The following is a 12,142-nucleotide window of genomic DNA, read 5'->3' on the forward strand; positions in this document are numbered from 1 at the left end:
TGATTTACAGTGTCAGCTGCCACTGCTGTATTATTTAATGCCCTAGATGGCTACAACTGTGCCAGACACTGTCATGGCCCATTACCACAAAAGCAGTCATCTGATACTGTAGTAGGTACTTTTAAGTAGCTAAACCAAATATACAGTATAGGCCGTATGCTTATATTCAGGTGTTGGTTTAAAAAAGTACAGACTTGTGTGAAATGGTGTAAACTAGCCTCGATCCAGCCCATAGTAGACCGGAGACCCCACCCACTGAGTGGACTGCACGCAGCTTTACTGATAATCAGGCTATTAACAACCATTTACTGTATATCTCAGTCAGAATACAGAATCTTAATACTGGTCCAAAATTACTGCTTCTATTGTTGAATATTTCATTAATACCTGCCCAAGTACTAACAACTGCATACATTTGAGTGTAGTGCTAATGCTCTTTTATAACAAATACCCCAACTCATTCTCAACAATGATTTCAAACCTCTCCCAACACACAAACATGACGGCGTGTATGCCACGCAAATATGACAAAACGATTACATACTCTTCAGGGAAAAAGTGTTTCTGAAACGATAGGTGTTTAATGTTAACATTGAAAAGCAGACATAAAAAGAGCTTTCAGCAAAGTTTTAATATAGCAAACTGCACAGATACTCTGGGACCTGTGCCCTCCAACTGTTACACCTGAAACGTAGGGTAAAAGGTAAGGTTTCACATTGCTGACACAAGGTTGCAATTAAATGTAATTGTTGTTGTGTTTTACTGCAATAATACCAAAGTTGAGGTTTGATGCAGATTATTCCAAAATGAATCATTCCCAGCCCACTTGTATAACATTTTCAAGAACGTTCACAAAAAAGGAAAGAAAACAGGCGTGTCAACAAAAAAACATTACAAAACCAAATAAATGCACTGTTCTTTGGTTTTGTTTTACTGCAGGTTATGGATCATCTCCTCCTTGGCAATGAGATGTGTGGTCTTGTTAACCAGTGACATGAGTTGGTTGAGTTTGTGGGACCAGTCATTGAGTAGGTCGTTGGGGTCTTTGGGCCTCTGGAAGTTGATGATGCCAGCCATCCGGTCCACCTTGGCATATATGGTCTTGTTCACCACTAGGTTGGAGAGGAACTCCTCCGATTCCTGTAGTGGACAAATGGTATATCAGCTGTTTTCTAAAAGAGCATATCACAGTAGTCTGCATTTTCTGTCATTTTCCTGATCCTAGATTTATTTTCTTCCTGTATCGTCTTTCTAGTCTGATCAACCTATTCAAACTAATAATCTATGCAGTTTAATGGAGGGCACCTTACAATGTAGCCCTAGAATGTCTGATCTTACATACATTTCATGTATTCCAAGTACACATAGAACGGTCCCGTCCCTGCACGGTTAGCAGACCGACATGCACAGCATAGATTTTCTCTGCCCAGCGTGCGTGTACTCACCCAATAATGATAATAATTCCTAAGACTTGGAGTCAGATATTGTCTGCGTTTAGTAAAATATCTGCACTTTTCCATGAGATTCACACGGATAACATTCTCTGTCAGCGATGAGGCCAGACCTGAAATGAGTGCTGGACTGAACATATGAAAACTTCCTTTGGGAACAGTCAATGTTTGGGAAGCACAAACAGGAAAGGTGTGTTGCGATTGGTGCAGGGTAATTAATCACACCACCTGCCAATTGTGTGGCCCATACATTTGTGCTTCCCAAAGGACATTTTGATAAGTTTAGTCCTGCACTCATTCCGGGCCTCTTGCCCGAAGAGAAAAAGTGGAGATATTTACTAAACACACATTTTCTGTCAGAACCTTCAAATGGATATGAAACTAGAGGACAATATCTGACTCAAAGTCTTAAGAATTCATTATTGGGTGAGTAGTTGTACACACGCTGTATGGTGAAGATTTATGCCACGCATGTCAGTCTGCTAACCGCTGAATTTGGAATGTATGAAATGTATGTAAGATCAGACATTCTAGGGCTACTTACAATGCAGGGATTTCTGAAGTATTCAGTAAACTAGTTAAACTAAATCTCATTAACCTCAAGAAATTCAATTTTGAACCATGCAATAATTTAAGTTGGCAGAGTAAGTTGTGAATATAATACATCTAAAATGATTGTCAATAAAATAATAAATGTCAAGAGGCATTTGTGGTTAAAGAGTGGAAGTGTAATTACATCAATAGAGAGGTCAAGGAGTCCAGCCATTCTCTTCATTGTGATCCTTGTGTAATATTTGGCCATTATTCTTATGTTCTGGGAAGAAAGAGACAAAACTCATGAATTCATCATCTGCAGTGGATATTTTGCACAAAGCATTCTATTGGTGTTAAGTTATATGAGGAATCAAGTAGGGACCTTTCAAGGCAACATGACATCAGTACAGTGGCGGTGGAAAACCCACCATGGACCCTGATGAAGGCTCTTGAGCCGAAGCGCGTTGGTCGTTTATTAACTTTGCCCATCTAAAAACTACAAAAAAAGCTTTTTAAAACTCAACTGAGCGAAGTGCCTTGGAATCCTTTTCAAGTTCACCCGTTTTCTCACACTTGGGAGGTCAGTGAAGGAACTATAATATGTTTACCTACTATTGATTGATTAAACTCACCAACATTGCAGCTGTACGGAAAGCTTGAATTATCCTCTATCTGCAATGTGTTTGTTTAATAAAAATCTACTGTAGAGTGTAGACATGTTATGAGCTACTCCCTGTCAAGAAATTATTTGCAGATGATTTTTTTTCTAAGAGCTGGAGTTTGGCAGTGCTCATTGACTATCACTCAACAGCCCATGTGTACCACCCGTTTAGAATTTGCACATAATGCAGGAGGCAGCAGGAGGTTGCTTTAATGATAACGAGTGCTTCCAAACTCTGACACTTAGAAAAATAATCATCTGCAAGGAATTTCTTGACAGGAAGTAGCTCATGACATGTGGTGGATTTTTATGAAACAAACACTTTCAAGCTTTTCTATGTAAAGCGCCTTGGATAAAGGCGCTATATAAATGCACCATTTACAGAGATGTATTGATATCAAAACCGATCGCATCGCTCCACAGGCTGGCAGCACGTCTGTTGCGCAACATACAATGTAATTTCCGGTTGGGACGTCATCGAAAATGTTCCCCCTTATTTTAGCCGATGAGACCGAAAATCTTAAAACGTGAATAACTCTTGATCTAAATCATTCCGTCCAATTCTAAGCAAAGATTATGTGTTAACAGCCCATCGCGGTCCCGCCGCTAGTCATGTTAGAATGAATCATACCTCCCGTTGTTGTCGATCGCCTCGGGAGTGTTTTGGCTACTTCAGCTACATCCGGGATAGCGCCTGGTGCGTCACTAAATGTGCTCCGTCACTATAAAATCGATGGGCGCTCTGATTTAATGGTCCTTAATACCACCGGGAGATTAATGTGTTAATAAATACTTCAATCAATCAATCGAACCCTCTCCAATGAGCACCCGTTTTCAGTTTCTGATAACTATGGACCACGTAGACGTTCCTCTTTCTCCCACCACCACAGTTTGAGCTGCCCCTGCACAGCACTCACATGTTCTACAACTCTGTTCTTCAGGTCCTTCCACCTTTTCTCTCCATCCTCCGAGTGGGAGAAGACGTCTGTGGCGGGGCTGTCAGTAGAGCCTTCCCTCAACTCCTGGCCATAATCATCCACCAGCACCGCCCAGCGCATCAGCTCCATGGTGGTGAACAGCTTCAGGAGGTCCCTGGGCAGCACGAAATCAGACGAAACAGGGGATTAAAACCAAGGTAAAAGAATTAACAAATGTATAGTCCTAATATTTCCCCCTATTTGGAATCGCCGGTATTAGGGGGGGCAGTATGAGTCATGTGTTTTTTTTATTAATCTATCATGGTTAAAATGGAGTTTTAAGTTACAATGGGTTTGTATATGAAGTGGACGGGGCATGGGTTTGTATAGGAAGTGGGCGGGGCAGTTAAAATTAATATTAAATATCTAAATTGTAAATACTAAATCAAGCAAATTAAAAACTATCTGGGGTGCTCACAAAAGCCTGAGTAGACAATAAAGTGACCAAATTGTTTTTGGAAATGAAATATCCAACACTGATCAGGAATCAGGATTATTATTTGCCCAAGATAAGAGTCCTGTAATATCACTCAAGTCCATAGACTGCTTCACCTACTAAATAGAACAGATTGGACAGATTTACAAGGTATCATCGTGTCTCAATGCAACGTGTTAATACCTTGTAGATTGGTTGTTTTTTGTCAAGCAAGCAACACCATTGCACAATGGAGTATAAATTTAACGGTACATCACATGCAATCATTTGATTAGAATTTGTGAAATAAACATTTGGAACGTTCATCGTAATAATCTTACATACAAAATAGTGTGAGCTCAGTATAGGTATTGCCCATATGCATTGTTTTGCCTGGAGGCGGTTGACAGGGCCACAGTGACATCTCTCAAATACGACTTCTTATTTTGAGGGCTTTTAAAAATATATATATATATTCACCACTGGTGCTATACCTTCATCCTAGGGGAAACACTTATTTAGTTTTCACTTTGGCCAGAATGGTTCTCAAAGTGGGTGGTCACAACTTAAGTCTATATTATAGACAAAAGACATTGCTACATTCTCAACTGTTCCATGTTTTTATTGCGATGGCATTACTTCCCTCAATTACACACAATGAACATAAATATGGAGAATTCCATCTTTCTTTATTTTATTGTATCTTAACAAATTTAGGAGTAGTGTCAATTTTGACACCCCTAACTCCTAATTTAATATTAATTTGGTGGATTCTACTGATATTTCAGTAGAAATATTATATCAGTGATCCTTGATACCTTTTCTACATTTTTGTATCTTTATCAAGGGTGGCCAATAATTCCTTCAATTCACAAAATGGTGCATTTGCAAGCATACAACTAAGGACTGTACTAGTAGCTACAGTACTAGCTACACAAACCTTAATAATGTAAAACAAAAAGAGTTAATTGCATTACATAGGATAACAAATTGAATGGCACTAAAGAAGACTGCACCACCTCCTCACATCGATATTTGGGTGCATTCAACCTAACAATTTGTCACAAGATTTAGTAGAACCAGTTTGGTTTGTGCTTTTCATTGAACTGTGAATAATCGAGCAGGTAGTATAGTAAGTATTTATCCCATTTAGTATTCCCACTGTTATCACCCATAGCTAGTTAGGCAGGCACCTTACATGTACTTTTGTTTGACGGTAGGCATAAGATTAGAGTAGTCAGGGTTTTCTTTTGGTTACCAGTCAGATAGTCAGTATTGGGAGGGGTTTAGTATAGGGTACAGTGTTAGGATACTTTTGTTGCTTTCTTTGCTTTTCGGTCCTGCTCAGCCTGCTCACTTTGTTCACCACTTGTAGCACATTTATTGTTTCACTCTGTATGCCACAACAAAGTAAGAAATAAACAACTTTTGGCTTCTACCACCTTGCCTTTTTCCATCATAACCGCCCTAGGCTCGGTGAGCCGTTACAACTCACAAAAAGAGTCCAGAGGCTCAAAATGATTTATTTTACATTTATTCAGCACAAGAGAAATGATTGCAGACATTTGCTTCTAAAGGTTTAGCAGCACACTGAAGGAGGCTTTTAGACCCGAAACGTTTCTGCCATAATTTCCCTTGTGATGAATACATGCAACATAAATCCTTCAGAACAGGTTCACACTCACAAAACCAGTCTAGAGGCTCCAAGATACCGAAAAAGAAAGAAAGACCTAATGGGCAGATTGATTATGTTACAGAAAGAAAGCATAACAGATCCCTTCAGTCATGCTTCCATTCTTCAGTGTGAAAACATTTTCTCACTCCATGTCTTTACAAGCAATTGAAATGTCAAATAGCTTACTTGTATTTTGGGATCTCTTCCAATTTCTTGTCTGTATTGATTCTGTGCACAAGGTCTGACTGCTCATTGTCATAAGGAGCAAGGATCACATACAGCACAACGCTCTTCAACGCCTGAAACATAAAAGGCGGTTTTCAACAACACATTCATGCTGCAAATGCAATAGGCAAATCAATGAAAAAGTTCACAAGATACCATTTAATATTATATGCCTCAAAATGAATATCCTCCCAAGTAAGGCATTTGCATATAGAGTAAGACACACAAGACACATTATATAGCATGTACTATACACACACAATAGAACTAGATTAGCCCACATTTACGTGTTAATGCTGCTCGTACCACAACAAACGCATGATCATTACAAAAGTTGCATAATTATAAAGGGAAATGGACAGGCTTTGCAATAATAAAACAAGATACAATGCCACTAATATACTAAATACAGATATATGTTTCAATGTATTGACATGTGTACCACTGGCCCTTGAAAGCCGTCTGCCTACCTGTTGCCACTTGGAACTGTCCTCTAGGATGCAGGGCGTGTCGTAGATGGCCCGGTAGTGTTTGCAAATAGACAGATAGGAACCTTCGTGCTGGTCCACCTGAATCATCAGGTTGTAGTATTTGAGCTTCAACTCCTACAAGACAAAGAACTCCGTCAAACAACACTTCACAATATTGTGAAGATTTAAAGCCTGATTATCAGTCACCCTGACTTGCCCATGACGACAGATATACAAATTCTGCACAAATTAGGGCAGGGCACCATTGACATTTGACACGTTATAGGGCAGTGTCCGAGGGTTTCATATCAGCTCCTGATTGAGCGGAGCCTCAGATAATTGCCTGCCATGATCATGTCATCATTTTACGATTTAATTGTGATATTAAACATTGGAACATAAAAAATAATCCCGTTTGCCTTTGCACAGGGTAGATATGAAAAAAATAACTTAAATACTAAATAGCATACAAATGAATGAATGACAACAGTCCAACAGTGAGTATACATACATAATTAAATATGGCCTTTTTTGGCCATAGTACATTATTTACTTTCATTTTAGGATTTACGTTAATATATACAATTATAAATAGCCTACCCTTTGTTTCGCGATTTTCAATTCGTTTTCACAGAATCAAAGGTTTTATATGGTCATGATTCACCAGGATCCTGAATGGCTTGACTGTAGCCTTAAAATAATTGTTATAATTTCTATAGGAAAAATGCAGGCTCTCTTTGTGGAACCACAAAGTGGCCGACACTGCTATGCCCTATAATCAAAGTAAATAATGTACTATGGCCAAAATAGGCCATATTTAATTATGTATACTCAAAATGTGTTTTTAATAGAAATACTGGACATAGCTGATACTTTCCACAATAAATAAAAAGATTATGAACATTTCCACATGGAAAACATAATTAGGACGATCATGCTAAATAAACGTGATTATCTCTGTCATAGTTGTGAACTTGTGACAGTCCTATCACAGCCATCATGATATGATATAATAATTGTGGAATTTGAACAAAAATGAACATGTTGCTCAAGTTTGTGATGCCCAATCCATGCTCGTTAGCAAAAATTTACTTTTTGGATGACTGTAATCTGCATGTAATATTTAATATATGTTCAAGTTGGGAATATTCTTTGACAGCCCTTTAGGCCCAACCCACACCAATGATTTGCCATGCAACTCCGTGCAACATACAACATTACAACTACTTAAAACCATTATCCCCAATGGCAAGGAGTTGCATTGGTGTGGTTTGTTGTTGCGACCGGAGGTTGCAGTTAACTATGAAACCTTGCGTTTTTGACACCTAACCCACAATCCCCGTCACATCACCCAACTCAAATCCTCAAGTGTAGTGAGTGCACTGGTACGCTTCTCGCCCTCGGGCATCTTACTGGTTTTATTTTGTTTTTTTTTGTTTGACTTAGTCCTTTGGTTTGGTACCTTCTCAGCCCCGTTTACAACGGCACTATTACAAAAATCATCACTGTATTGCTAGCACTTAGTCAATATATTGTATGTTGAGGTTTCCCCTATACAATAAATCTATCACTTGACTGATTACAGACTCCAGTGTAGTGTTGCATCACTTACCTCTAGACCCATTGGGTCATAACAGCATTGCCATACATTGAGTATTGTTAATGCTGTATATTGTTGAGTATTATAGTGGAGGATCATTGGGCCTCGTCATCTAGCTCGCTAAACGTAATTCCTGTAAGGTGTCCCTCATAATGTGTCATAATGTTTGGGGTGAGCGAGTGCAGCTTCACAGTCTTACTTCACTGCCTTCCTCCGTGAAGAACTTGGTGTTGATCTTCTTGCTGATGATTTGGGTGCGGATATAGTCCTTTACTGCGATGCACAGCCGCATCTGTTCCAGGATAAACTCCACCTTCTCTTTCTTTTCCATGGAGCCATATGTCTCCACCTGTGGAGAAATTGTTGTTTAGCACAAACCCCATTTATTGTAGTAAAGTTTACACACAGGTAAACAAAAGGTAATATCTCAGTGTGCCCTTCCCTTTCTCAGGCACACATTTACCTACAGAAATATACACATAGTTGTCCAGTAAATAGCAAGTAGTAAAAACATTCCTTACTTTCTATCTGGAACTTTGTAATTGTAACTGCTGTGCTGCCTCTGGGCGACTGAAATCCCCCCACTGGGTCAATAAAGGCATCTATCTATCCATGTATCTATTCTACACGAGTCATATTCATAGGCAAATATGGAGTAGAGTTGTGGAATTCAATCAATTCTAAGATGCAACTGCAAAAATTGACAGACAGTGACATCAAATAATCTGATCTACACACCCACAGCACGTTGCAATGATACGTTGTGAGCTTATAGGTATTTTCTGTGAGGACACCGTCATACTTGGTTCCATCTGTATACTCTTACAGTTAAATTAACACTGAGGTTTTTACTGTGTACTCATGAGTCTATGGCACCCGAATAGGGGAACCAGGGCACTTTTGGTCCAAACAATTGTCCAAACAATAAGTTTATCAAACAAGCTTCCCTCAAACTAGCTCTGGTCCATAGCTCTAATGCCTTCATTAAAGCTATGTTACTCTTTTCTTCCTGTGCTCATATGAAATGCAGACTAGCCTCTCGTCTGTAGCGAAAATATAATTTTCTTTTTCCCCTACTCACCAATACAAAGTACTTTCCTTAGTGGGCGCACTCGGAGCCCCCCACCACAGGTATTAAATGCACTTTTTGGCCAGAAAGAGATTTATTTTCACCGGAAGGAAAAATCTTGTCTATGAGGTTCTCTTGGCAACATCGGTAGAGGGCGCAGTGGATTAACTAAAAGTATTTTTCTTCAGGTGAAAGAAAAATCCCTTACCTACGATGTCAGAAAACCTCACAGTATCAGGACAAAGGAAGCTGAGGCAGGTCCCTTACCTGCAGCTCTTGGAGGATGGCAGCTGCTTCTTTGACATCTCCGTTCTGCTCCTTGATATTAGCCAGCGTTTTTGTCAGCCTGGCCCTTTCAATCTCAACATAAATCTGTGATAGAAATATAGAATTAGCACTGTTATAGTGTAAAGACCGCAGCAAGGACAACACACATACAGTACACAGGTTAAACTCAATGTAATCAATATTTGATTATGATAATCAGGTTTTATTTTTTAATCTATTTATATGTTTAACTTTTCACACAAGATCTCATTACTCTTTTACAGTGTACACAACAAGGAAGATCCCCTGCAGAGTATCCTAGCACAACTTTGTGTCAGAGAAAGAGACATATGCACAGATGGGCAGACACACGATTGCATTGATTGATATAGACCTTGCCAGCAGTCACTGTACGTAGAGTGTCAATGAGCCTAAGCTTGATGGTCATGTCAGTCTCTGCATCCACATACTTGTAGCATTCTTGGACCATCTTAGCAACGGCCTGTGAAAAGAGAATAAGTGATTGCATGAATTGAATACAAAATAAAATAATGATTATATATACACACTTTTGATTGATTGAAATATTTATTAACAGTTTGCAGAATTACAGTACATTTCAAGCACAAACTCAATACAAAGGCTGTTAACTGTGAGTGGACGACCCAATTAAGCATTACACTTGTTTACAAGAGGGTCCACCATGTTCAATTCATCAAAACATTTAGAGACGTACAAATAGACACACACACACACACACATCTTTGTTTTTGTGCCAAACGTTGTAAATTTGGGTTTCAGTGAGTAGTTATAGACAGCCCATCAGGACCTGTTTGAGTTGACTCCTCCGTTTTGAGAGCAGCATGATGTTTTCATTGAGGGCATCCCAGTCCTTGGCTTCATAACACATCTGGACCACAGCTACCAGAATTCTGGAGGTTGACACCATGTCTGATGCCTGGACAGGCAACCAAGCACAAGAGAGAAAACCAGAACCAAGTTCAGAACATAGCTAGACAAAAAAGCTGGATAATATACTCGTCATTAGTTTAGTACTGACTGTACACAAAAACAAGATAGAGAGAATCCCAATAGTTGTACTGACCGTCCTGGTTTGCTTCTCCAGTGATAGTAAACTCTCGACAGCCTCCTGTAGCTTGCCCTCCTGCAAGAGACCAACCGTATGAACAAATAATCCACATTGCTCCCATGACTCCGTGTTGTGATTTCAGAACTTTAAGGGGGAAAGTTGCACGACTATTAACGACTGTTACTAGCATCCTAGCTAATGCTAATGACATGTCAAGCATGCGGACTGGTAAACAAACACCAACGTCTAGCTGGAAAACTGGGCGGATAATCTGAGATTATGAGTTCTCCACAAATATTTACTAATTTGTTAAATGACAGAGTTTAAAAACATAAAGTCGGGTTACAGAAACGTGATATGGTAGCTAAGCTAACGGCTAGCCGCTGATGCACCATGACTCAGCCGGTGAGCACTGGCCTCACTGAAGCTCATCTTACTTTAGCCATTTTCTCGCATTCGGGGACCCTCTGGTCTACAGTAGAACTGTAGTCCATCTCCATCTTCACTATCTTTCCATCGGACCGCTCCGACCGCTCCGGCTCAGTCACGTTCACGTTGCCCGCGTTCGCCATGTTAGTCAACGTAATGAGTTGACAACTAGATTCTTCTTTTAGCGAGCTGCTAGCCTTGGCTTGCACTTTGTTTGACAAATGCAAGTACCGGAAGTGAGCAACGAACCCGACCAATCACAAAAGAGGACTTCCAAAAGCTGCCTCAGTCAGTGCCTGAAGGACCCACGAAGGACCTCAACAAATATTTTTAAATAAATCATTACACTGGAGAGAGTATGTTTTTCACTGTGTGTGTGTGTGTGTGTGTGTGTGTGTGTGTGTGTGTGTGTGTGTGTGTGTGTGTGTGTGTGTGTGTGTGTGTGTGTGTGTGTGTGTGTGTGTGTGTGTGCGTGTGCGTGTGCATGTGTGTGTCCGTCTGTGGACAGCTAATCTCTGGCACTGTTGGCTTGATCCATCGCAGCCACCATCTGTAGCCAAATTCAATACCCCAAATCTCGGCCACTCGCTCACTCACACACCTCCAGACTAGAGTTCGGCTCTCCTACAGACTTCTTGAGAATGGGGACAACAAATAGGGACAAGTCCTGGACCAGAAGTAGGCAGAAATGCATTGGACCCAGGCAACAGCCCAGCTTTAATGATCTTAAATCCCTTTATTTTAGATTATTTTGTAGTATTCGTACAACATAAACAAACAGAGACTTAGTTGTTAGGCTACTGTACAATAATTTAAAACAGTTGGCATGTTGCACACATGGCTAAAGTTGCCGATATTTGCCACCCTCGTTGAAAAAATGTATTTCAGACTCCAGCTTGTCCCTCTCCAGGCTGCATGAACAGTGCTCGAGCGCTCGGTTTCTGCCCCCTCAATATCGTAACTCTTCTATTAGATGGCTCTGGGTCACTCCAGCATGGTGTTGTTACGGTGAAATTGGTGACCTGCTGAAATATGTGACAATCGTGTAGACATCACATAACACCAGTGTCCGTGAGTGTAAATCATTGCAGTTTGTTTATTAGAAGAGTTCAACCTAGCGGTATTCAGGCCACATATTTAAAGACCTCCATGTAAGTTATGTGAAGTCCACAAGATGGTCACATATTTCGTCAGGTCACCATTTTCACCATAATTTGCCATGCTGGAGTGACCGAGTGTGAGTGAGCGAGTGGCAGAGATTTTCGGTATTAGACCAATT

At 40.1% G+C, this 12,142-nt stretch overlaps 1 protein-coding gene across 1 annotated transcript; it reads right to left on the reverse strand.

The window, feature by feature from the left end:
• Window positions 1-554: 554 nt before the first annotated feature.
• LOC306922480 (26S proteasome non-ATPase regulatory subunit 12) lies at window positions 555-11,103 on the reverse strand. Its single transcript, XM_079500122.1, has 11 exons — window positions 10,872-11,103; window positions 10,450-10,509; window positions 10,174-10,302; window positions 9,739-9,846; window positions 9,345-9,449; window positions 8,208-8,357; window positions 6,409-6,543; window positions 5,900-6,012; window positions 3,564-3,738; window positions 2,188-2,265; window positions 555-1,140 (listed from the first exon to the last, which is right to left on the reverse strand). The coding sequence occupies exons 1-11, from the start codon at window positions 11,004-11,006 to the stop codon at window positions 931-933; spliced, it is 1,398 nt and encodes a 465-aa protein (XP_079356248.1). The 5' UTR covers window positions 11,007-11,103; the 3' UTR covers window positions 555-930.
• Window positions 11,104-12,142: the final 1,039 nt, after the last annotated feature.

The sequence above is a fragment of the Electrona antarctica genome (genome assembly GCF_951216825.1).
Source record: "Electrona antarctica genome assembly, chromosome: 4".
Lineage (NCBI taxonomy): Eukaryota > Metazoa > Chordata > Actinopteri > Myctophiformes > Myctophidae > Electrona > Electrona antarctica.